This window comes from Myotis yumanensis, unplaced genomic scaffold (assembly GCF_028538775.1).
Source record: "Myotis yumanensis isolate MYYU_CA2020_CCGP unplaced genomic scaffold, mMyoYum1.0.hap1 SCAF_3, whole genome shotgun sequence".
Lineage (NCBI taxonomy): Eukaryota > Metazoa > Chordata > Mammalia > Chiroptera > Vespertilionidae > Myotis > Myotis yumanensis.
In genome coordinates this window covers 120,520,231-120,547,139 of record NW_027223754.1, presented here as the reverse complement: position 1 = coordinate 120,547,139, position 26,909 = coordinate 120,520,231, and the positions used below count along the sequence as shown (strand labels likewise).

The 26,909-nt window shown below is 40.6% G+C and overlaps 1 protein-coding gene and 1 non-coding gene across 7 annotated transcripts in view; both read left to right on the top strand.

Moving 5' to 3' along the window:
* Nucleotides 1–26,909, top strand: part of WNK1 (WNK lysine deficient protein kinase 1) — a 147,897-nt gene that overhangs the window by 48,491 nt on the left and 72,497 nt on the right. For all 6 annotated transcript variants that reach the window (XM_070409497.1, XM_070409496.1, XM_070409495.1 and 3 more), the window contains exons 2-4: nt 2,491–2,663; nt 19,742–19,962; nt 21,076–21,233. In XM_070409497.1, coding sequence (XP_070265598.1) covers nt 2,491–2,663; nt 19,742–19,962; nt 21,076–21,233 — 552 coding nt within the window. The remainder of the gene's footprint in view (nt 1–2,490; nt 2,664–19,741; nt 19,963–21,075; nt 21,234–26,909) is intronic.
* Nucleotides 5,117–5,223, top strand: LOC139007743 (U6 spliceosomal RNA). The gene has a single exon (XR_011470907.1). It is a non-coding gene; the product is annotated as a U6 spliceosomal RNA (small nuclear RNA).

Here is a 26,909-nt window from a genome sequence, read left to right as displayed (position 1 = left end):
CAAGGAGATATTAAATTTCAATTCATGGTAAATGAAAAATATTTGTTTGTTTTCACACATATTCACAAATCTTCCTTAACGGGTTTTGTGGACCCTAAGTTTAAGAATTGAGTGTTCTGTCTTGGCCAGGTAGTTCAGTTGGTTAGAGTTTCATCCTGATATGCTAAGATTGCAGATCCAATCCCTGATCAGAGCATATAAAAGAGTCAACCAGTGAATGTATAAATAAGTGGAACAATAAATCAATGTTTCTCTCCCTCTTTCTCTTTCCCTTCCTCTCTCTCTAAAATCAATTAAAAAATAAAAAAGAACACGTGTCCTATTAAAACCCGTAAATGTATGTCCAAGATTAACATTACAACACTATTATTACAGTATTAGAGGCTTGGTGTATGAAATTTGTGCACGGTGGGGGGGGGGGGTCCCCTCAGCCCAGCCTGCACCCTCTCAAAATCCAGGACCGCTGGCTCCTTAACTGCTCGCCTGCCTGCCTAATTGCCCCTAACTGGCCCCCCTGCCAGCCTTATCACCCCTAACCGCCTCAGCCTGCTGACCTGATTGCCCCTGACTGCCCCCCCCCCCAACCTGGTCAGCCCCAACTGCCCTACCCCTAACTGGGCCCCCCCCCCCCCCCCCCGCCAGCATGGTCACCCCTTACTGCCCCGCTCTGCCAGCCTGGTCGCCCCTCACTGACCCCCCTTGCTGACCTGGTCGCCCCCAACTGCTCCCCCCTCCCGCCGGCCTAGTCGCCCCACACAGCCTGCTGCTCAGTCATTTGGTCCTCCCTCACTAACCCCCCTGCTGGCCTGGTCACCCCACACAGCCTGCTGTTCGGTCATTTGGTCGCCCCTCACTGCACCCCTGCCAGCCTGGTCGCCCCACACAGTCTGCTGTTCAGTCGTTTGGTCGTCCCTAACTAACCCCCCTGCCGGCCTTTTCATCCCACTCAGCCTGTTCGATCGTCCGTTTGGTTGTTTCGGATGTGATGGCCCCTGGCTCTTTATATATATATAGATAGTAGTAACAAAAAATGGGGAAAAACTTAAAGATTCATTAATAGGAGATTTTATAAATTGTAATACAGGATGTGGCAAAAGTAGGTTTACAGTTGTGAGTACACAAAACAGTTTATTCTTGTATTATTATTTATTAATTTTTGTATTTTCATATTAACAACTGTAAACTTACTTTTGCCCCATCCTGTATATTCAGACAAAGGATAACTGTAAAGCAGTGATAATGAATGGAGACAAGTTATAATAATAAGGTAGATATCTTGTCATATCTCCTTATATGCCATCAAAGATTATCTCAATATTGAGTGAAAAAGAAGCAAACTTCCAAAAAATACATACTGTATACCATCATTTTATGAAATTTTAACATTTCATATAAAGTGTAAAAACCCAGCCCTAGCCAGTTTGGCTCAGTGGATAGAGCATCAGCCTACGGACTGAAGGGTCATGGGTTCAATTCCAGTCAAGGGCATATACCTGGGTTTCGGGCTCAGTCCCCAGTAAAGGGCATGCGGGAGGCAGCCAATCAATGATTCTCTCTCATTATTGATGTTTCTCTCTCTCCCTCTCCCTTCCTCTCTGAAATCAATAAAACTATATTTTTAAAAAATAAAGTCTAAAAACCCATATAGGAATGGTATGTTCAAATTCAGGGTAGTGGTTATTCAAGGGTAAGGAATTGTGATGGGAAGGGCAACCTAATTGCACAGAGGGCTTTAAATTACGTTTGTGATGTTTAATTATTTAACTGTATGATGGACACATTACTTTATTGTATACCTAGAATATTTTGTTAAAATATGTATTACTTGTTTTGACAGAATATTAATGTAAGAAAGATAGTTTCAATTTAAATTTGCAGGACAATTCAGAGTTTGTGTATATAGGACCTTGTTAAGGGAAAACAACAAATTAAGTGCTTTTCCCCAGTTTATCTCAGATAGGAATTAACCTGTGAAGTGCCAGATGCTTTAAATATGTGATAAAAGCATACCTAGTAAATTATTTAATTCTTAGAACAGTCCTGTGAGTTGAAGGTATATATTCATAAAGGGAATTCTAACCAAAGCAAAGACAGAACTAGGATTTATATTTAGACCTTTCTACCTCTAAAGTCCATACTTGTTTCCTGTTGTTAAATTGCACATTTCTAGCAATAGATGACTTATTTTAGAAGTAGTAAGTTAACTCACATACAAAATGAGACTGTATCTGAGGCATATTTAATAATACTGATACTAAAATAATCTTAAGTATGACTTTATAATCCAAAGTTTTCTTAAACATACTTTAGCCTGTTTCCACACTCATATGATAGACTGATGAAATTATTAGTTATTAGTAAACTTGTTATAGCGTTCCTATTTTAACACTGTTGATCATTATAACTTAGTACATGTTTACCATCTAAATTTAACTGTAATTTGGTGTTTTATTATTTTAAACTACATTCTGTTTTCGTTTTTGATTGTAGGATCGAAAGTTAACAAAGTCTGAGAGACAGAGATTTAAAGAAGAGGCTGAAATGTTAAAGGGTCTTCAGCATCCCAATATTGTTCGATTCTATGATTCCTGGGAATCCACAGTAAAAGGAAAGAAGTGCATTGTTTTGGTGACAGAACTTATGACATCTGGAACACTTAAAACGTAAGTCCATCAATATAAAAGCTGACCAAGAACTATGAGAAAACTTGAGTTTTCTTATTTTAGGCCTTATCAGTCCTACTTTTGTTGCCTTAGGAGGGAACTGTCCCTTCAACTGTTAGTACATTAGCACATTTTTCTGCCCACAGAGTCCTCTGGTGTATAAAGTGATTTAATAATTATTTATTAGTAAGTTTTAAAATGAGATGTTATTGCCCAGCCAGCATGGCTCGGTGGTTGAGCGTTGACCTAAAGAGGTCATGGCACACACTGGGTTGCGGGCTCAGTCCCCAGTGTGGGGTATGTAGGAGGCAGCCAATCGGTGATTCTCTCTCATCATTGATGCTTCTGTCTCTCCTTCTTCCTTCTCCCTTCTTCTCTAAAATCAATAAAACTATTTTTTTTTTTTTAAGAGATGTTATTGCAGAATAAACCCAGTTATTTTAAGTCATTGTACTTGGTGTTTCTAAAATTTAAGTGGCTAAGGGATCAGAAATCAAATGATGATAAGGGAGCCCTCTAGTGGTTAAAATGAAGTTGAAATTTACTGAGAAGCTTTACCCATTATTTTATCAAGCAGTATTAGGCAGTTTTTGTTGCACCTATGCAACTATTGTATCAAATGCACACTGTATTTTGAACATTATCACTACATAATTTCATTTCCCATAGCATCAGAAATTGAAAAGCCAAAACAGCTAGTCCTATTATTTCTTTCAGGAATACAGGTAGGTCAAATGCAGAAATTCCCTGTTGCCTATTATAAAGAGTTTTAAGGTAAGAGTTGGAGTATGCCTCTGGAATCTCAGGTCTCTTTTTTGTACTCAGTATCTATTTGTACTCAGAGAGGAAATTAGTATAAATTATGTGGTGTAAATTTTTTATTGTGAAGGAATTGGATTTTAAAAAATTATCTCTCTAGTGTATATTGATTATTTATTACTTTCTTTAGTTAATACTACTGAGCTCATTAATCCAAGATCTTAGAAGCATAAGTCTTGTATCTCCTGGATGTAGTCATTTGAGTGTGCTCTTGGATGCTTAAGACTAACATGTTGAAAAGCCAACAAAATTTCCCCCCACTGCAAATTCTATTTTCTACTCAACCTCTGTAATATTTATGGCAACACCCTTATCCTAGTCATCCAGGCTTCTTGGTATACATATGTCTGTTTCTACTACACTGTGATCCCTAGCACTATGCCTGTAACTTGTTAAGTAGTTGAGTGAATTAAGGAGAATTGTGTGATAGTAGTTTTGTGTATATCTGCATCTTGAGACTCTTTTCACTGTTTTGTATACTTAGTGGATTGTCAATAGACTTATCAGGTACACCCTACAACAGTTCACTTGTTTTAAAAACTGTAATAAGGGGCTTTGGGTAACATAGTGGGCTAAGTCCCTGTTGGATGGCCTCCCCTGTACCAACAAACTAAAGTGTAGAATGTCATTAAAGCTCTTTCCCTAAGCATCCAAGCTTCAGATTAAAAAAAAAAAAAAAAAAAAAAAGAGGAGATAAAAAGCGAACGAGAAGTAACTCAAGGCCAAAACAGGAGCTGATGCACTGGCATTCTATGGGAATTTCATACCATTTATGGGATTTGAGGATTGGATACTAGAATTTTAATGTCCATGCTAGGACTAAGCCCTAGAACTCAGTAGAAAGGAAAACTGGAACTTAGTTTATGTCAGAAGACTGAATTACCTATTTAAGAGAGAACTCTGCATCCCAATGAGTGAAAATTATAAGGAATTTTGCCCATCTGCCCAGGACTTTGGATGGGAGGAAAGTTCCTATGAAAAACAGAAATCTCAACCTACATAATATATAATATAAATTTGTACTATCCACTTGGTGCAGGAATCCCAAGATTAGGAATAAACTTCATAATTGTTTCAAAGTCCAATGACAACTCCCAGAACATTTTCATACTTCATTGATCATATGGACAAAACAGTCTCTAGTGAAGGTGACTTCATAATTAAATTACTAGCCAGTAAAGATGATCAGATACAACTTATCCTAGTCATCCAGGCTTCTTGGTATACATATGTCTGTTTCTACTACACTGTGATCCCTAGCACTATGCCTGTAACTTGTTAAGTAGTTGAGTGAATTAAGGAGAATTGTGTGATAGTAGTTTTGTGTATATCTGCACAAAATAGCACCACAGGAATTAAAGATACTGTAGACAACTCTGAAAGTGATTATAAAATAAATGTGTAATTATTTAAAAATTTCAGTAAAGATATATGTAAATATATAAAGTATATACAAGCATATAAAATAATAAAAGAAAGAATAGAAACCATAATGAAGAAATACAACTTTGTCAAAAAAAGTTCAGATACAATTAGAAAAAATCCAAAGAACTAGAAATAAGAATAAATCATTAAAATTTTAATGGTTAGGTTCAACAGCAGACTAGATTGAATAGACAAGAATAAATATGAAGGTGCTTGCTTTGGCAGCACATATACTAAAATTGAAACGATACAGAGAAGATTAGCACGACCTCTGTGCAAGGATGACACGCAAATTTGTGAAGTGTTCTATATTTTTTCTCAGCAGGAAGGCCGGAGTGGATGGGTGGGTGGGAAGAGATGAACCAAAGAACTTGTATGCATATATGCATAACCCATGGACACAGTAATAACGTGGTAAAGGCCTGGGGTGGGGGGTGGGGGGTGGAGGATGGGGACGGGCTAGAAGGTGTCAATAGGGAAAAAAGGGGACATATGTAATACTTTCAATAATATTTCATATATATACTAGAGGCCCGGTGCATGGATTTGTGCACTGGTGGAGTCCCTCAGCCTGGCCTGTGCCCTCTCACAATCCAGGACCCCTTGGGGGATGTTGGATGCCCAGTGCATAGATTTGGCCCAATCTCTGCAGGCCAGGCGGAGGGACCCACCTCTAGTATGCATTTAAAATCTTTGGTTAATTTCTTCCCCCCCCCTTCCCCCCCTCCCCTTCCCGCTGAGATTCATCAGTCTGTTCCATGTTTCCACTCCAGCGTTGAGCGTCAGCCCCCTGGTGGTCAGTACCGGTTGAACAGTCACTTAGGCTTTATTTATATAGATGTATATACATACATCTATATGTATACACACATATACATACATATATATATCACATAGAAAAAAATTCTTGAAGTTTGCTAAAAGAAAAGTAAATATTAAGAAATCATAAAAAGGTGGAAGATACGAGAAAAGATGAGAAATAGAGTGAGAATTAGATTTAATTTTACTCTATAATGGAAAAAAATAAAAAATATGAGCAAAGACAATATTTGAGAACAGGATGGCTCAGATTGAGAATGTGTGTATAGTCCAAAACAAATAGATTTAAAGCAAATCTATATTCATACTGTAAGAATACAGAACAATGAAGAACATTGGTAGTTTTTGGAAAGGCAAATGGAGTGAAAGGGATGGGATGTAGTTCCAAAATACGTGTATTTTGGATCCTTTGAGTTTCTATCTTTGTTCCACATATATAAATACTTAAATCGAAATAAATACCCATGCCTGGAAAATAAGATGGGAATATATGGATTAGAAAATTTTGTTTAAGTGATGCAAATAAAGTTAGGTTTTTTAAAATTGAAGTGAAATTACTAACATAAAATCAACCTTTTTAAAGTGTACAATTCAGTGGCATTTAGTACATTTGCATTGTTTTGTGGCCACCACATCTAATAAGTTCCTGAACATTTCATCACCATCAAAAGAGCACCTGGTACCCATTAAGTTGTTACTCCCATTCCTCTTCCTACACAGTATAATTTGGTCATGAGGAGTTGCTTCTCTTGGTGATTTCAAGATTCTCTCTGTATCTTTGGCTTTCAGCAATTTGAATGCAATATGTCTCATGTGGATCTCTTGGATTTTATTGAGCTGGCTGGGTGTGTAAATTCATGTCTTTTATCAAATTTGGAAAGTTCTTGGCCATTATTTTATAAAATATTCATTCTCTTCCTTTTCTCTCCTATTGGGACTCCCGTTTTGTATATGTTGATCCACTTGGTACCTCAGAGGTCTCTTATCTCTTAAGCTCTGTGGATTTTTTTCTTTATTCTTTTTTTTTTCTGCTCATCAAACTGGATAATTTCAGTTGACTTACTGTGATTTGCAGCTTCTATCTTCTGCCTGCTGAAATCTGCTGTTGAATTCAGTGAATTTTTCATTTCAGTTATTGTGTTTTAGCTCCAGAATTTGTTTGGTTTCTTTTTATAATTTCTGCCTCTTTATTGATATTATCTTTTTGTTGAACTAAAATATCCTACACTTCCCCTGGCCAGGTGTCTCAGTTGGTTGGACCATCATTCCAGACATCAACAGGTTGCAGGTTAGGTCCCCGGTTGGGGCACTTTTGGAAGACAACTGACTCTCTTTCTCTCTTAGCAGTAAAACATATCCTTGGGTGAGGATTAAAAAATAAAAATAATAAAATTTCCTACTCAAATATTTGGCAGCCATTGTTCTTAGCATTTAGTCTTCCAATTCTGTGGGATAAGTACCATAATTTTTTATCCCACATTTAACCATAAGTTGGTTATCAGTTTATATGAACTATTTCAGCACTTAAAAGCTGATTAGGAGCTATGGTTATGAGGCTGGAAGTTTTCAACTATTAGGCTTTTCTTCAGTGTGATTGGGCATGAGCAAACTGTAATTAAGGACTCAAAAATGTATCAGGAAGATCATCATTTATCTATCAATTAATTATTATGTCTTTTCTGCACCGATGATGCCTGATTGTCATATTTCTTATTTGGTTGTAGTGGTTTTAATAATGTTCCTAATTTTATATAAAAATAATAATAATAATAAAATTTTAAATGATTTTTGATATTTTTTTAATGAGGCATAGTTGAGATACAACATTAAATTAGTTTCAGGTGTAAAATACAATGATTCACAATTTGTATATATTGCAAAATGATCACCACAGTATCCAGTTAACATCTGTCACCATACATAAGACAATTTTTTGCTTCCGATGAAGACTTTTTTTTTTTTAAAATATATTTTATTGATTTTTTACAGAGAGGAAGGGAGAGAGATAGCGAGTTAGAAACATCGATGAGAGAGAAACATCGAGCAGCCGCCTCCTGCACATCTCCCACTGGGGATGTGCCCGCAACCCAGGTACATGCCCTTGACCGGAATCGAACCGGGACCTTTCAGTCCGCAGTCCGGTGTTCTATCCACTGAGCCAAACCGGTTTCGGCACAATGAGGACTTTTAATATCACTCTTAGCAACTTTCAAATAATCAGTATAGCATGATTAACTATATTGTATATTATATCCCCATGACTTATTTATTTTATTACTGGAAGTTCATACCTTTACTGCTTTTTGCCCACTACCACCTGTGCCTCTGGCAATCACCAATTTGTTCTTTATATCTATGATCTTGGTTTTTTGTTGTTTGTTTTTTCTCTGTCTCACTTATTTCACTTAGTGTAATGTTGTCAGGGTTCATTCATATTGTTGCAAATGGCAAGATTTCATTCTTTTTTAATGGCTGAATAATAGTTACTGTAATTTTTATTATAATAGCTATTGAGAACACAATATCACTTCCTACTGGCTAGGGTAATCTTGAATGTCTTTGTCAAACTAATAGGATTAAAATTAGGCTTTAAAGCATCCGTTCTCAACCTGTGGGTCGAGACTCCTTTGGGGGTCGCCTAAGACCATCAGAAAACACATATATAATTACATACTGTTTTTGTGATTAATCACTATGCTTTAATTATGTTCAATTCGTAACAATGAAATTGGGGGTCACCACAACAGTATTAAAGGGTCACGGCATTAGGAAGGTTGAGAACCACTGATTTAAAGGATAGATAGCTCTTCTGTAAAAAAAAAAAAAAAAAAGCTGCCCTAGCTGGTTTGGCTAAATGGATAGAGCATTGGCCTGCAGACTGAGGGGTCCCAGGTTCAATTCCGGCCAAGGGCATATGCCTGGGTTGCGGGCTCGATCCCCAGTCCCCAGTAGGGGTGTGCAGGAAGCAGCCAGTCAATGATTCTCTCTCATCATTGATGTTTCTATCTCTCTCCCCCTCTCCCTTCCTCTCTAAAATCAATAAAATGTATATATTTTTAAGAAAGGTGCTTTGGGAATTGTATAAAAAGAGAATAAAAGGTTAACTATAGGCTAACTCTTTTGGTTAAAAACAGAAAGTTTATAAAGAGTAATAATGACAAAAAAAGGCTCCAGTAGATACGTTAAAGATAAAATGTAGAAAGTTTTGAATGTAGGGCAAAAGATTAGCATCTGATTTAATTTAAGGATGATAGGAAACCACGGAATGTATTATGACCTAGCAGAGATACAGTGCTTTGAATAATTCAGAAAACAATTGAGCACCTACTATGTGCCAAGGACTAATGGTAGTAAATACATAACAGATTAGAGATAGAGTAACCAGTCAAGCAATAGCAATAGCATAAGCTTAAGAGTTCACTTACCCTCTCTCATGAAATTAGCTGTGTAACCTTGGGGTCACAATCCTCATCAGTAAAAATAAACTTAATATTATCTACCAAAAGTGGAGGTGACTTTCATTATTAGCATTGCCTGAAATGTATGCCAGATCAATTGTTTTAAAATCCAGTGTGTTTAAAAGTGAAATTCCTGAAAATTATAAACTTTTTGTTTATCAAAATGTGTTATCAACAGAGTAAAAAGCAAATCACAGAATGGGAGAAAGTATTTGCAAATCATGTAACTCAAAAGGGATTAATATCTAGAATATATAGAGAACTCTCTAAAATTAATAACATAAAAACAAACGATTCAAAAATGGGCAAAGGACTTAAGTAGACATTTCTCCAAAGAAGATATACAAATGGCCAACAAGTAGTACATGAAGTGATGTTCCATGCCACTAGTTATTAGGGAAACACAAATCAAAACCACAATGAAATACCACCTCACACCTGTTAGAATGGCTATTATAAAAAAGACAAGAAATAACAAGTTTTGGCGACAATGTGAAGAAAAAAGAACCTTTGTGCACTGTTTTTGGGAATGTATGTTGGTGTAGCCACTATGGAATACAGTATGGAGGTTCCTCAAAAATTTACAACCACCATATGATCCAGCAATTCTACTTCTAGTATTTATCCAAATGAAATGAAAGCAATAACTTGAAAAGACATATGTTATCCCCATCTTCATTGTAGCATTATTTTTAGTTGCCAACACATGAAAGCAACCTAAGTGTCCAGTGAATGGATAAATACTATTCATCCATAAAAATAAGTAAATCTTGCCATTTTTTTTCAGCAACATGGATGGATCTTGTTGGCATTATGCTAAGTGAAACAGAGAAAGACAAATATAGTATGATCTCACTTGTGTGTGGAATCTAGAAAACAGCCAAGCCAAACAAACAAGAAAGTCCAAACCACCAACAACAAAATCATACTTACAGAGAACAGATTGTTGGTTGCTGGGTTGTGGGGAGCATGGGGTAGGGGTTGGAGATGAGTGACACTGGTAAAAAAATACAAACTTCCAGTTATAAAATAAATAAATCTTGCCTGGCTGGCTTGGCTCAGTGGTTGAGTGTCAACCTATGAACCAGGAGGTCACGATTTGATTCCTGGTCAGGGCACATGCCTGGGTTGTGGGTGTGTCGATTCCCTGTGGGGGACATGCAGGAGGCAACCAATCAATGATTCTCTCTCATCATTGATGTTTCTATCTCTCCCTTTTTCTTCCTCTCTGAAATCAATAAAAATATTAAAAAATAATAATTAAATAAGTCCTGGGGAATTCATATATAGCTTGGTGACTATTCTGTATAATAAAACCCTAATATGCAAATCGACCGACTGGCAGAACGACCAGTTGCTATGATGTGCGCTGACCATTGGGGAAGACGCGCAACACAGGAGCTGCCCCCAACTGGCATCTGGCTCACATCTGTCCCGAATTGGGAGAGGACACAGGCCAGGCTGACTACCCCTCCCCCCGCCCCCCCCCCCTCCACACACACACACACACACACACACACACACACTCCCATGCACGAATTTCGTGCATTGGGCCTCTAGTCCTATATAATAAAACCCTAATATGCAACTCGACCAAATGGCAGAACTATTTGTTGCTGTGATGTGCACTGACCACCAGGGGCCAGATGCTCAACGCAGGAGCTGCCCCCTGGTGGCCAGTGCACTCCCACAGGGGGATCCCTGTTCAGCCAGAAGCTGAGATCGAGCTGGCGAGCACAGTGTTAGTGGTGGGAGCCTCTTCCGCCTCCGCTGCAGGTGGGCAGTAAGGAGTGAGGGGTCCCGGACTGCGAGAGCCCCGGACTGCAAGAGGGATATTTGACTACCAGGGTATCGGGCCTAAGCCAGGAGGCGGACATCCCCCAAGGGGTCCCAGACTGCAAGAGGGTGCAGGCCGAGCTGAGGGCCCCCCGCCCCGAATTTCATGCACCGGGTCTCTAGTCTATCCTATATAATAAAAGAGAAACATGTAAATTGACCATCCCTCCACTACGCTCACCAGCCAATTAGACGTGAGCATGCAAATTAACCGACAAAGATGGCGAGTTAATTTGCATATACAGGCGCCAAGCAGAGAGCAGAGAGGGAGGGCTGGCGGCTTGGAGGACTTGGCAGAGTGGGAGGCCATGGGTCGGAGACAGAACAGGAAGGGAAAACCAAGAGCACAGGGAGCACCAGGAATTCTGGGAATAGTAGTTCTGGTGGCAGCCGCAGGACCTGAAGCGGAAGCCCAGAGTGCGGGGAGCAGCAGGAATGCCGGGAATCGTAGTTCTGATGGCAGACGGTTCTCCTAGACCAGTGATGGCGAACCTTTTGAGCTCGGTGTGTCAGCATTTTGAAAAACCCTAACTTAACTCTGGTGCCATATCACATATAGAAATTTTTTGATATTTGCAACCATAGTAAAACAAAGATTTATATTTTTGATATTTATTTTATATATTTAAATGCCATTTAACAAAGAAAAATCAACCAAAAAAATGAGTTCACATGTCACCTCTGACATGCATGTCATAGGTTCGCCATCACTGTCCTAGACACTAGAGCAAAGTGAGCCTGGAGCAAGTTACTGTTGTGGTGGGGGATGGGAGGGAAAGCAAAGGTTGAGAGACATAAGTAAAATCAGAGTGTCTAGGAAAAATTAAAGGGAAGATATCCTAAACTTCCAGGAAATCTCCACCAATGAAGCAAAGAAAAAAAAATGCCTCTATTATTCTGTGAGCAACAAGCCAAACTGAGTTGGGGTCTCAGACAATTCACTCATATGATTGCAAAGACAGACAAACTCCCGGATTGGAGAGGGCTCCCAGATTGAAGAGGGTGCAGGTCGGGCTGAGGTACCCTCACACCCCCTAGTGCACGAATGTCGTGCACCGGGCCTCTAGTATATATATAAAGCCCTAAGCAACCGGTCAACCGTTTGACCAGTTGCTATGACGTGCACTGACCACCAGGGGGCAGACACTCAGTGCAGAAGCTGCCCCCTGGTAGTCAGTGCGCTCTCACAGTGGGAGTGCCACTCAGCTGACAGATGTGAGCCAAATGCTGGGCTCACAGCTGGTGAGCAGCTGCAGCGGTGTGAACCTCTTCTGCGTCCACAGCAATGCTACCAAGCTGCAGCGGTGCCGGGATGAATGGGAGCGGCGCCCGGCCTGGGCTTGGGCTCCTCCCCGGCCGCCGCCTGCCACTTTGCGCACTACTACATCCCCTGAGGGGTCCTGGATTGCGAGAGGGCACAGGCCAGGCTGAGGGACCCCACCGGTGCATGAATCCATGCACTGGACCTCTAGTAGTTAATAATAATACTGTATTGTATTTGAAAGTTGCTAAGAGAGATCTATAAACTTTTCATCACAAGAGCATCAATGGAAAAACCTATAGCTAAAGTCATATCTAACTGTCATTTAATCTTTTACCGCAGAGATTTGGAACAAGCAAGGATGCCTCTTTACATTCAGTGTTGTTCTAGAGGACCCATGCATTGCAATGAAGCATAAAAACAGTGGGAAATTAGTAAAAGGCATGAAATTAGAAAAAAATAAGTAAAACTACCCATGTTTGCAGATTATGAAATTGTTTACATGGAAAATTCCAGTTGATTCTATCAATTTTAGAGTTATGTGAAAAATGCTCGCTCGTCCGAATTCAAATAATGGACTCGGAGACAGAAGTATGGCAAAAACGAGACTTTTAATATGTTCTCGAGAGCAGGTGTCCCTCCAGTTGTACAGGCACACATGGGGTAGCTATCAAAGCCTATTTATTCAGTCCCTTTTCCAGTTCCTTATTTGCTGAAGACTATGGGTTCACCTGTTTCCTCATACGTCGCCTAGATCTTATAGTCCCCCATTGGGCCATTTAAAAAAAAATTGGGCTGAGGCTTTTTCTAGTTGCCTCCACCTACCCCTGTCATGGTGCTTCAGGGGTTTCCACCCATGATGCTGGCTCATGTCCATAGTTCTTTGTTCTTATATCCTCTTCCCACCTCCCTATATTCCATTTGCCCTGGGGATATTCAGTAACCATTTTCATAAAAAGTTGACTATGCTGGAGATTGATCACAGAGGCTGATTTCCTACTGTTATAAGATAAAGGTTTGCAATAATCTATATTTTATATGCTTTATTATTTTTTAGATGTGAAAGAGATATAAGCCAGTGTCAACTTTCCCCAACATGTTATTATACAATTTTCCAATTGCACAGAAAAGTAGAAAGAATTATGCAATGAATGCACACATAATCACTGTCCAGTTTCTTAAATTAATTTTTATAGCATTTGCTTTAACATATATTCATCTAATCATTCCCCTACCAATCTATTTTAATTTTATTCATCACAAAATAAGTTACAGACATTAGTATGCTTTACCTGTAAACATTTCAGTACCCATTTCATTAAAGTTCCAATATCTGTATGTTTTGTTTTTCCTTATGGTAAAATTTATATACAGTGAAAAGTATAAATTATCATTGTATCATTCATTGGGCGAGGTTTTATTTTGTTGTTATTATTATTTTTTTTAATCCTCACCCAAGGATATTTTTTTCCATTGGTTTTTAGAGAGAGTGAAAGGAAGAGGGAGGAAAAGAGAAAGAGAAAGAGTGAGGGAGAGAAAAAGAGGGAGACATTGATGTGAAACACATCAATTGTTTGCTTCTTGCATGTGTCCTGACTGGAGCCAGGAATCAAACTGGTAACCCAGGTACACACCCTTGACCTGGAATCGAACCCAAGACCCTTCGGGTGTGCAGGCAGATGCTCTAACCATTGAGCACACTGGCTGGGGCTGGATGAGTTTTGCCAAAGTAATTTACTCATAATCAGAACTTTATTAAGATATGAGAACATTTCCAGTATCTCATTAAATGCCCTTATGCATCTTCCCTGGCAGCCTTTCCCTCACCCTTTTGAGGTGACTGTTTTTATATTTATTTATTTATTTTTAAATAATTTTTTTATTTTTCAATTATAGTTGACATACAATATTATATTAGTCTTACGTGTACAATATAGTGATTAGATATTTACATATCTTACTAAGTAATCACGTCTATAAATCTAGTACCCACCTGGTACCTACAGAGTTATTATAAGATTGACTATATTTCTTACACTATACTTTATACCCCAATGAATATTTTGTAAACCAATTTGTACTTCTTAATCCCTTTCCCTTTTTCACTTATCCCCCTAAGTCCTACCTCATCATACAACCATGAAAATGTTCTCTATAGAGCCCAGCAGGTGTGGTTCAGTGGTTGAGCCTCAACCTATGAACCAGGAGGTCATGGTTCGATTCCTGGTCAGAGTATATGCCCAGATTGCAGGCTCCATCCACAGTAGGGGGTGTACAGGAGGCAGCGGATCAGTGATTCTCTCTCATCATTGATGTTTCTATCTCTCCCTCTCCCTTCTCTGAAATCAATAAAAGTAAAAATAAAAAAACAATATTCTGTATATCTATGAGTTTATTTTTTTGTTTGTTTGTTTTGTTTTTCAGATTTCACATGTATGTGAAATATATAGCATGTTTCTTTCATTTGCCAGGTTAGGGAAGTTTTCAGTCATTATTTCTTCAAATAGGTTTTCAGTTCCTTGTTCTCTCTTCTCCTTTTGGTACCCCTATGATGCCAGTGTTAGTAGGCTTGATGATGTCCCAGAGGCTGCTTAAACTATTCTCATTTTTCTTTTTGCCTTTCTGATTGGGTATGTTTTGCTGCCTTATCTTCCAAATTGCTGATTCGATCTTCTGCTTCATCTAATCTACAGTTGATTGCCTCTAATGTATTTTTTAAAATATATTTTTCCTAAGGGCCCAGTGCACAAATTTGTGCACCTTGAAAGGAACTGTGGGCAGCGAGGCTGCGGTGGGCACAGAGGCGAGTCTTGGCCCCTCCCGCCACGGCCCCCAACCTTTCTGCTGCAGCCCGGCCTCCTCAACCACTACCGCTCCCATGCACTAACAGCACCAGCCCCACTCTCACCTGCTGGTGGCGCAATCGCCCCTCAGGAGCAGGGGGAGGTGGAGAAGCCCTGAGGGGCATTTGGGGCTGGCAGCCGTTGCTCGCATCCACTGATGGTGCCGAGTGATCGGAGCCAATGCTGGGTGCCTGCAGTAGGTGTGAGTGGGGCTGGTGCCGGCAACAGGCACAAGCACCAGGCAGAACCGTGGTGCGTGGAAGCAAAGGATTTTCAGTAACCACCAGAGGCTTGGCCTGATAACAGCGACTGGTGCCCCGCCTTGGTCTGGCACCCACTCTCACCTGCTCCATCATCCCACTGTGGCCAATGCCCACCATGTTCCACACGCGCCCCCTGGTGGTCAGCAAACATCATAGTGACTGGTTGTTGGGTTATTCGGTTGTTCCACTGTTCGGTCTATTTGCATATTAGGGTTTTATATATAGAGATTGATTTCAGAGAGGAGCATTAGAGGGAGAGATAGAAACATTAATGGTGAGAGAGGATCATTGATCCGCTACCTCCTGCACACCCCCTACTGGAGATCGAGCCTGCAACTGGGACATGTGCCCAGAACTGGAATTGAACCGTGACTTCCTGGTTCATAGGTTGACTCTCAGCCACTGAGCCACAACGGACAGCCCTCTAATGTATTCTTCATTTCAGTTATGATAGTCTTCATTTCTGGCTGGTTCTTTTTTATGTTTTCTATATCCATTTTTGTGTTTCCTCTTTTTCTTTTTCTTTTTCTTTTTCTTTTATATATATACTAGAGGTCTGGTGCATGAAAATTCATGCACTGAAGGGGGGTCCCTCAGCATGGCCTGCCCCCTCTCACAGTCCGGGAGCCAACCCGGCGATCAGGGGAAGGCGACGCCCCCATCACACCTCTGCTGCTGCCACTGCCAGCAGCACAAGCCTTGGCCGGCCCTGGTTATCTAAGCCTTGGGCGGCCACCATCCAAGGCTTGCCTGCACCTCAGGCATTGGCTGGGCAGCCGACATTCGAGGCTTCCCTGCACCTCGGGCCGGCCCTGGGCAGCTGGGGGGCTGAGGGGACTGGGGGACTCCAGAGGCAGGTGCATGGAGTGGCCGGACCCGCCTGGGGGCCTGGCCATGCTGTGTGCCTGCCACCCCATGGGGCTGATGGAACTGGGCGCTGCCATCTTGCCGCTGTGGGTGCCGCCATCTTTGAGGGCATGGCAGTCAATTAGCATATTTCCTCTTTATTGGCTGTGGGCACTGCCATCTTTGTGAGGGCATGACGCTCAATTAACATATTCTCTCTTTATTAGATAAGGTATATATAATTGATTGCAGAGAGGAAGGGAGAAGAAGAGATAGAAGCATCAGTGATGAGAGAGAATCATTGATTGGTTGCCTCCTGCACACCCCCCACTGGGGATCAAGCCCACAACCCAGGCATGTGCCCTGGTAGATTGCTTGTCTCTATTTTTGTATTTTTCTGGAGTTTTGTTCTGTTCTTTCATTTGGGAATGTGTCTTTGTCTCATTTTGGCTGCCTTCCTGTATTTGTTTCTATGTATTAGATATAACTGCCATAGTGTCGCCTTATGTAGTAGGTATCCTGTGATATCCAGTTGCACAATCTCCCTATTACCTGAGCCTGATGCTCTAGATATATCCCTGTGTAGGTTATGTGTCTTCCAATTGTAGTTGAGACTTGGTTGCTGTTGGTATTTCAGTGAAAGGGATTGACCCTCAGGCTGATTTATTGTGAGGACTGGCCATGACTACAGGAGAGGGGTTGTATAGGGGTTGACCCTATGGAGCAGGATTTGCTTTTGCTTTAACTGGGCTGTGATGCCTGCTGATTCTGCCTTTGGAGTGTCATTTGTGGAGGTGATTGGGTGGTGCTGTGGTGTTGTCTGAAGCTGGCTACTGGGTTTCTTTGTTCTAGGGCCTCTTGGAAGGTGTAGGCCAAGGTTAGCTGCAGCCTATGCCCTGCCTGGGCCCACCTGACCTAGTAGAAGCTACAAAATGATTTGCAGATGATTGCTGCTTTTTCTGGGCTTGGAGGTGCCTGGGAGAGGCTAAGCTGTGAATTGAGGCTTGATGCCACTAATTTCTGAGTTGGGGCTGCCTAACAAGAGGTTTGGGGCACACAGGGGCCAGATGCTGCTTATTTGGGGTTTGTGAACCTCTGAGATTTTTTTATCCACAGCATGAGCTGTTGTTATGGAAAAGCCACTAGAAGTGGCTTGGGGTGGGCCTACAAGTTGGGTGGGGTGGGTCCTCTGGAAATGGGGGTGGGAGATCAATGTTAGCCAGGTTAATGGAGACTGAGATATGATTCTTATCTGTGCATGGAGAGGGAGGACTCAGCAAAGGAATGGGGGCTTCTGCCAGCACTTCCACCTGGGAGGAAGCTGCCCCTCCAAGCCCTCATCATGAAGCTGGACAATTCAATTCCTCCCCTATGTCTCTGGCATCTTTCAAGCTGCTGCCCCAGTACTGCAGCTCAGAATGAGTGAATCTTAGTAAGTCTGTGAGCAGGTTCTTTAAGAGGAACAGCTGAGACCCCAGCAGCCCTCCATCTTACTCAGCCACAGTACCTGTGGGTCTTCACAGCTAGGGGTTATGCAGACTTCTCTTTCAGGCACTGGAGCTGTGGGCGTGGGGCTGGGAACCCTTGCTCCTGGGGGGAGAACGTTGCAGCCAAGGTTTCCCTTTCAAGTTTTAAGCACCGCACATGGGTGTGCGACCTGCCAATTCCACATCTCTGCCTTTCCTACTAATCTCTGGACCTGAATTCTTCTGTATATCCTTAGTTATAGGACTTCTGTTCTGCTAGTCTTTAGGTGGCTGGTCCTATTGCTCTCTCGCAAGCTCATTTGTGCCTGGCTGGTCTCATTCCTCTCTCTCCAGTGTTCAGTGTCTGAGCCATTACAGAGTGAGGGCGTGATGACCATTTGGATGTTAACTCTTTATTATATAGGACTAGTGGCCCAGTGCACGAAATTCATGCACGGGGGGGTGTCCCTCAGCCCGGCCTGCACCCTCTCCAATCTGGGACCCCACAGGGATGGGGCCTAAACCGGCAGTCGGACATTCCTCTCTCAATCTGGGACTGCTGGCTCCTAACCACTCGCCTGCCTGCCTGATCGCCCCTAACCACTCTACCTGTCAGCCTGCTCCCCTCCCCCCCCAGCTGGCCTGCTCGCCCCCAACGGCCCCCCCCCCCCCCCCCCCACCGCCAGCCTGATCACCCCTGACTGCCCTCCCCTCCTGGTCTGATCGCCCCTACCTGCCTCTGCCTTAGCCCAGCCACCATGGCTTTGTCCAGAAGGTCTCCCGGAAGGTTTCCCAGTCTAATTAGCATATTACCCTTTTGTTAGTATAGATAGAGGCCTAGTGCATGGGTGGAGGCCGGCTGGTCTGCCTTGAAGGGGCTTCTGGATCAAGTTGGGGATCCCTTTGGGGGGCGGGGCCAGCCTGGGTGAGGGGCTGATGGCTGTTTGCAGGCTGGCCAGGTCCCCATCGGGGTGAGGGTCCCTGCTAGGGGGCGTAGCCAGCCTGGGCAAGGGGATGATGGCCATTTGCAGGCTGGCCATGCCCCCATCGGGGTGAGGGTCCCTGCGGGGGGCATGGTTGGTCTGGGCGAATTGCTGAGGGCCGTTTGGGGGCAGTTTACAGGCCAGCCAAGCCCCTCGTTTTGTCCGGAAGGACGTCCGGAAGGTCTCCCAGGCTAATTAGCATAATACTCTTTTATTAGTATAGACTAGAGGCCCAGTGCATGGATTCATGCACTGGTGGGGGCATGGCCTGTGGGGATCCAGCCCGCTGTGGGAGCACTGCTCATCCCAGTCAGCCAAGCGCCGCTACCACTATGGTAGCGCACTGACCACCAGGGGGCAGCTCCTGCATTGAGCATCTGCCCCCTGTGGTCAGTGCACATCATAGCGACTGGTCTACCAGTCGTTCTGGTTGTTCCATCACTGGGCTTTCATATATACAGTGGGGCCTTGACTTACGAGTGTCCCGACTAACGAGTTTTTTGAGATACGAGCCGTCTCTCGGCCGATTTTTTGCTTTGAGTTGCGAGCTAAAATTCGGTTACGAGCCAGCTTCAGATACCCCACCGCTAGTTGGCGCAGTGAACATCACAGTGAACGCCACAACATCAGCCCAGCATCATGTGTCTCACTCGTTCACTTTAAGATTTGACATACGAGTAATTTGAGTTACGAGCTCCATCACGGAACTATTTAAACTCGTAAGTCAAGGCCCCACTGTATATAGATATGCATCCATTAAGAATTGCTTCACCATTTATTAGAAGTTGAACTCCACCACTTAACTTTTAAATAATTTTAGTAATGATTTAATTTTAAGGTACTAATTTTTTTGTGTTTTGTTATCAGACTCTACTTACCAACCACTTATTATCCATGCCCTTTAACCTTCCTAAAAGTATTATGTACCTTCAAGGTTCCTGAATCTTAATATTCTAAATTTGATATTCCTATATCAGATATGCTAGAATTTAATGGAATTCTTCAAAGCAGTAAACTCATATCATTGATAACCTGTTTGGTATACCTTGCCTTTTTTAGATACCTAAAAAGGTTTAAGGTGATGAAGATCAAAGTTCTACGAAGCTGGTGCCGGCAGATCCTTAAAGGACTTCAGTTTCTTCATACTCGAACTCCACCTATTATTCACCGAGATCTTAAGTGTGACAACATCTTTATCACTGGTCCTACAGGCTCCGTCAAGATTGGAGACTTAGGTCTGGCAACCCTGAAGCGGGCTTCTTTTGCCAAGAGTGTGATAGGTATGTTTCAAGTGTACCTTGCAGCCTAACTGGCTTTCTGACATTCCTTTTATTTAGAAGCCCGGCCCTGTCAGAGCTTTTATTATGTAACATAAACCTTCAAAAATTCATAACATGAATTTAAGAAGTGATCAGTTCTACTTATGAGATGTGTAGCTCTCTATATTTACGCTTCTGTCAATGTTTTTATAAATTATATAAACAGAAGTAAGGTGAACTCTTAATAAAACTTAATGTTAGCTTATTGGGTCATTCTTTTGATATTTAGTATTATATACTTATTTATATAAAAGATATAGTGAGTTACTTTCCATGTGAAGAAAACAATTTCTATGTATTTTAGTTACTAAAATAGTCTGTTGGATTTATATGTATATTGAAAAATATCAGCCTTTTAATATCAGCTTATTTTAAAGTGTGAAAAAATGAGTTCATTCTGAAAGTTTGGTTTTATCAATTTTTTGCCTTATTCCTACTCTTCACAAGATATATCTAAAACGGGATTTTTCAACTTAGGTACTATTGAAATTTTGGGTTAGACAATTCTTTGTTATAAAGGTTGTCTTGTACATTGTAAGATTAGTTAGCAGCATCCCTGGCCTCTACTCACTAATTGCCTTGTTCTCCCCCTAGTTGTTATAACCAAAAATGTCTCTGGAAATTGCTAAATGTTAACCTTACAGCTACCATACAGTAGGGGGCAGACAAGTATTTTGATCTTTTTTAACCCATCATCCTGTCTTACAGGTAAATGCCATTATGGTTACTTTATTCCTTGCTAGTTTCTTACCTTTTCCTTTTATTTGTTTTCAATATGAGATATATCAGTTTATCTTTTTTTTCAAGGCTCTGCTTGGTACAGCAGTAATCCATTTGAAATAGTAAATAAGGACACTTGACCCTGTTCTAGTTTCTTTTATAAAGGCCTTGCAGTGAAAGATCTATAATATATTTGATGAAACAGACTAAGATTTTATTTCTCTTTCTAATACCCCTCCCTTCCTTCCCTCTTCCATTTTATTCTTTCTCAGGTCAACTCCTGCTTCTTTCCTGGGTGAGTAACATCTGCAGCTTCTACTTGCATTGAGTCTGAATCATTCTTTTAATTTAAAGGTACCCCAGAATTCATGGCCCCTGAGATGTATGAAGAGAAATATGATGAATCCGTTGACGTTTATGCCTTTGGGATGTGCATGCTTGAGATGGCCACATCTGAATACCCTTACTCAGAGTGCCAGAATGCTGCGCAGATATACCGTCGTGTGACCAGTGTAAGTCTTCCTCTCACTGACTGATGAATTTAGGTCACATTAAGAAGGAATCCCAAGCTAGAGAACATCAAATAATGCAGAAGGGAACAATAGTGAAGGCATACTGAGATGTTGGAAGAAGAGGGAGTTGAGGTATTTATTGCTCATGATACAGTGAGAGCAAACATAAAGATGAAAGAAGCACCAATTTATCCTGGACCCTCCTTGCATTCATTTAAATGTTTATTATGAGATATGTAAGTTCTCATTTTTCCCACCATGAAGCTTATTTGAGTTATGCTCTTAACCTAAGCTGGTTTGTTCACAGACTTTTTCTCTGAATGGCTTAAAATTGATATACTAATTTATTAAATCATTTATTAATACCCACAGTTTTTAAGGTATATATTTAAACCATATTCTAGTTTAAATTACACATGGTAATTTATCTCTGCCAAAAGAGGTATTTTCTAGAGTGCCAATTGAAACCTAAAGCATAGTTGTTAGGTCCATAATATAAAGCACTGAAAGTTTATTATAAGAATGTGGAGGAGGCTTTCCACAAAGGGCATAAAAGTTAAGCAAAGTAATTTTATTGACTATTTTTATAACTTTTTCTTTTATGAAAAAAGTTTAAACATAAAAAAATAGAATCATACAATGAATTCCCATTTATTCAACGCAACATGAATATTGGGGCCATTTTTGCTACACTTACTTCATCTGTTCTCTTTCTTTATTTCATTGTTTCATATGCCTCTATAAAAATTAAAGATTTTTTTATTATATAACCATATCATACCTAAAAAATGTAATAGTAAATTTCTGGATCATTTAATACCCTAACCTATTAAGATATTTCCCCTATGGTTTCAGAGATGTCTGTTTACAGTCAGTGTTCAAAATAGGGTCCATCAAAATCCACAGAAGACATTTTGTTGTCATGTGTCTTTATCTAGAACTATTGCCTTTGCTTTTTTTTTTCTGTGTTTTATTGATTTGTTGAAGGAATTAGATGAATTGTTTTGGGAAATGTTTCACATTCTGGATTTGTCTATTTGCTTCCTTATGATGTCATTTAACTTGTTATTTTATCTTCTACATTTCTGTAAACAGAAATTTACCTTAAAGTTGTAGAGGGGTGTCGGTGATATAAAAATAATTTGTCTTTTTAACTCATTCATACAAAAGTATACAGTGTCATTTTCTGGAGGCTAAATAATGTGTGATACTGCAGCAGATTAAATACAGAAGCAGCTATGACAATCCACTTGTCTTCTTTTAAGCCATATTCTTCTCATAAAATTTTTCTTTTTGGCGGGGGGGAATATATTGGGTTTTTTACTTTAAAGGTTATATATTATTAACATTTAAGAGGTTTATTATTATAAATTTTTATTTTTTTTTTTTTTTTTTTTTTTTTTTTTTTTTAATATATTTTATTGATTTTTTACAGAGAGGAAGGGAGAGAGATAGAGAGTCAGAAACATCGATGAGAGAGAAACATCGACCAGCTGCCTCCTGCACATCTCCTACTGGGGATGTGCCCGCAACCCAGGTACGTGCCCTTGACCGGAATCGAACCTGGGACCTTTCAGTCCGCAGGCCGACGCTCTATCCACTGAGCCAAACCGGTTTCGGCATATTATAAATTTTTATAATAAATTGTTTTTGTTGTTAATCCTCACCTGAAGATATTTTTCCATTGATTTTTAGGGAGAGTAGAAGACAGAGAGAAACATCGATGTGAGAGAAACACATCGATTGGTTGCCTCCTGCACAAGCCCTGACCAGGGTCTGGGCTGGGGAGGAGTCACAACCAAGGTACATGCCCTTGACTGGAATTGAACCCGGGACCCTTTGGTCTGTAGGCCGACGCTCTTATCCACTGAGCCAAACTGGCTGGGGCTATTAAAATTTTTGATGAATTAATATTTTTAAACTTTCCCAGTTTTAATTTATAACATGGTAAATAACAATACATAAGCAAAAGTCTTTGGAGTCCTCAATAATTTTTAAAAGTGTAATGGAGGACTCCAAGAGAAATAAGTTTGAGACCACTAGTTCCAAATGCTTGATTAAATTTAGGTTCATTCTGGCCAGTGTGGCTCAGTTGGTTGAGTATTATCCTGTGCACTGCAGTCTCGGGTTTGATTTCTGGTAAGGGCACATAAAAAAGTTAGGTGTTGCCGAAGCCGGTTTGGCTCAGTGGATAGAGCGTCGGCCTGTAGACTGAAAGGTCCCAGGTTCGATTCCGGTCAAGGGCATGTACCTGGGTTGCGGGCACATCCCCAGTGGGGGATGTGCAGGAGGCAGCTGATTGATGTTTCTCTCTCATCGATGTTTCTAACTATCTCTCTCTCTCCCTTCCCCTCTGTAAAAAATCAATAAAATAATATTTTAAAAAAATTTTTGCAAGAATAATTAATATGTGGTTCTGTGTATTTTATATTACACTAGAGGCCCGATGCATGGATTCATGCACCTAGGGGAGTGGGGGTGGGGGTTTCCCTCGACCTGGCCTGTGGGATCGGGTCGAAACTGGCTCTCCAACATCCCCCGAGGAGTCCCGGATTGCGAGAGGGCACAGGCCAGGCCGAGAGACCCTGGAACTCTAGTATGCATATAAGATCTTTGGTTAATCTCTTCCCGCCCTCTTCCGTCCCCCTTCCCTCTGAGATTCATCAGTCTGGTCCATGGTTCTATGCCTGTGGTTTCCATTCCTGTGTTGAGCGTCTGCCCCCTGGTGGTCAGTGCGTGTCATAGCTACCAGTCTGCCGGGTCACTTAGGCCATTATATTTGACTAATAGCCTGCACACGAATCTGTGCGCCAGTAGCTCGCCAGTAGCTTGCTGCCGCCCTCCAGTAGCTCTCCACCCCACCCTCCTGTAGCTCCCCCCATGCCCCCTCCCTCCGCCCCCTCATAGCTTGCTGCCCTGCCCCCTCCTGTAGCTCTCTGCCACCCTCTCGTAGCCAGTAGCTCACTGCTGCCCTCCTATAGCTCTCTCTCTGCCTGCTCCTTCGCCCTTCTGTAGCTCCCTCTGCCTCCCGCCCCCCCATAGCTTGCTGCCCTGTCCCCTCCTGTAGCTCTCTACGGCCTGCTTGTAGCTCACTGCCCCACCCTCCTGCTGATCCGTGATTTGGTTGTTATGCTTCACGGTGTAACTACCATTTGCATATTACATCTTTATTATATAGGATTAAGAGGCACATAGTATCTAGTTAACTCATTTTTAGTGATACAGTTTCATTAAACTTTTATATATTAGAAAATGTGATTACAAATTGTTTATTTAGATTTGGATAGCTGGTTAGAATGGTAATTTAGTATACTTCTAAAAATCTTATGGCCCAGTGGTTGAGCATTGACCTATGAATCAGGAGATCACAGTTTTATTCCCAGTCAGGGCACATGCCCAGGTTGTAGGGTTGATCCCCAGTGGTATGGGTGGGCAGGAGGCGGCCAGTCGATGATTCTCTCTCATCATTGATGTTTCTATCTCTCTCTCCCTATCCCTTTCTCTTTGAAATTAATAAAAATCCTTTAAAAAAAAAAAAAACTTGCCCTAACTGGTTTGGCTCCATGGATAGAGCGTCGGCCTGCGATCTGAAAGGTCCCAGGTTCGATTCCGGTCAAGGGCATGTACCTTGGTTGCGGGCACATCCCCAGTTGGGGGTGTGCAGAAGGCAGCTGATTGATGTTTCTCTCTCATCAATGTTTCTAACCCTCTATCCCTCTCCCTTCCTCTCTGTAAAAAATCAATAAAATATTTTTTTAAAAAAACCAAAACTTAAGATAAACATTTTCATTAGGGTGACCAAATTAGTTTTATATCTTCACAAATAAAGTTTTGGGACATATCTTTGATTATCTCATTAATTATAATTGCTATGAATATTCCTATAATGTCCTCTTTTTTTTTTTTTTTTTTTGTAGTTTGTATGTGATTCTACTGTGTGATAGGTATGAAACAATTTTGGACAGTTAATTTATTTTATTCAGCATGAATGGTAAGAACCATTAGGGTCTTTATACCCAATAAAAATAATAGATATTGTTTGTATGGAAAAGAGCATTACTCTCAAGTTATTTCTCAGCTTTGTAAACTTTGCGGTATTTTATCAATTGTTGTTACTATCTCCACGTCTCTTGAGTCCTTACTGTTATAATCATCAGCCTCTTTTCAACACACATTCTCCATCCCACCCCAGTTTCTAATTCATGGTAGGGCTCTCTAAAGCATTGATCTTCAACTCAGGCAGGAGAAATGTAGTTTCTTTAGGCTTCAGATAATTGCAGTAAGTATCTTAATCATTATTCTATAGTTTTGCCCTTAAAAAGCTCATCTGCTTTGCCTCTTACAGTTCTAGATCTATATTCCAAGTTCAGGTCTTTTATTATTATCACATTTTTTTCCCCTCAGTGCATAAAATAATTTTCATTTTTTTTTTCTTTGGAGATAGGGTGGCTTATTTACTGGATGATTTTCCCCTTTATTTAGAATTCTTGAAACCTCAAGAAGTATATGTGACTCATTTTTTTACTCTCTACTTCCAGTTTATCAGATTCTTGCTTCAGAATAACTCTTAGATGCAAGCCTTTATTCTCATTGTCAGAACTCTGATTTTACATCTTATGTCACACCTTAACATTATTGTCCAGAAGTAGTTTATATTATAAATTACTTTTTTTGCTTATCACAGCATGTACAAATTTTTAACGTTCTCTTTTGCTATTCCTTATCTTCCTCTAAATACTTTTTTAGTTAAGCTAGTCTTCTTTATTATACACATATGCCACATCCTTTCGTTTATTCCTACCCATTTGTACATGCCATTTACCTTCTCTCAATGATGAGAGAGAATTATTGATCGGCTGCCTCCTGCATACCCCACACTGGGGATCAAAAAGTGACCTCCTGGTTCATAGGTTGACACTCAGCTACTGAGCCATGCTGACTGGGCAGTTTTTACATTTTTTAAATGGTGAAAATCAAAAGAATATGTCATAACGTGTGAACATAATACCAAATTCATATTTCAGCATCATAAATAAATTAACAAAACCCAGCCATACTCATTTATTTCTGTATTATCTATGGGTTTTTTTACATATAGTGACACTAGTGGCCTGGTGCACGGATTCATGCACATTGAAAGGAAATTAATTAGAAGAAATATTTTAATATCCTTATTCGCCCTTTCTCTATAATAGAAGTGTCAGAGATGAAAGAAAATTAGTAAAATGTGTATGAAAATAATATATAAATGATAAATAAACAATAACAACATGATATAACAACAAAGACATGATATAAAAACAACAAAAAACATGATATGAAAACAAAAACATGATATAAAAATAACATTGATAAAAACAATGACTGATAAATTGATTAAACTTATTCTAATATCTCCCTATATACCACATTAAGAGTAAAAACACTTTCAGAGTGCTTGACTAATTTCCCTTGTGATGAAGTACTTACAACTTTAATGTCACACGGTCTTCGAACTTGAGAGGAAGCAACATATAACTGACCATGTCCAAAAACTGGTTCAGGTAGGAATATTTCTACTCTGCCAAGAGTTTGTCGTGATTTATTACTAGTCATCACAAATGCTGGCATCACGGGAAACTGTCTTTGAATTAATTTATATGTCAGACTGGGACAAATCAATTCTTGGAATCAGAA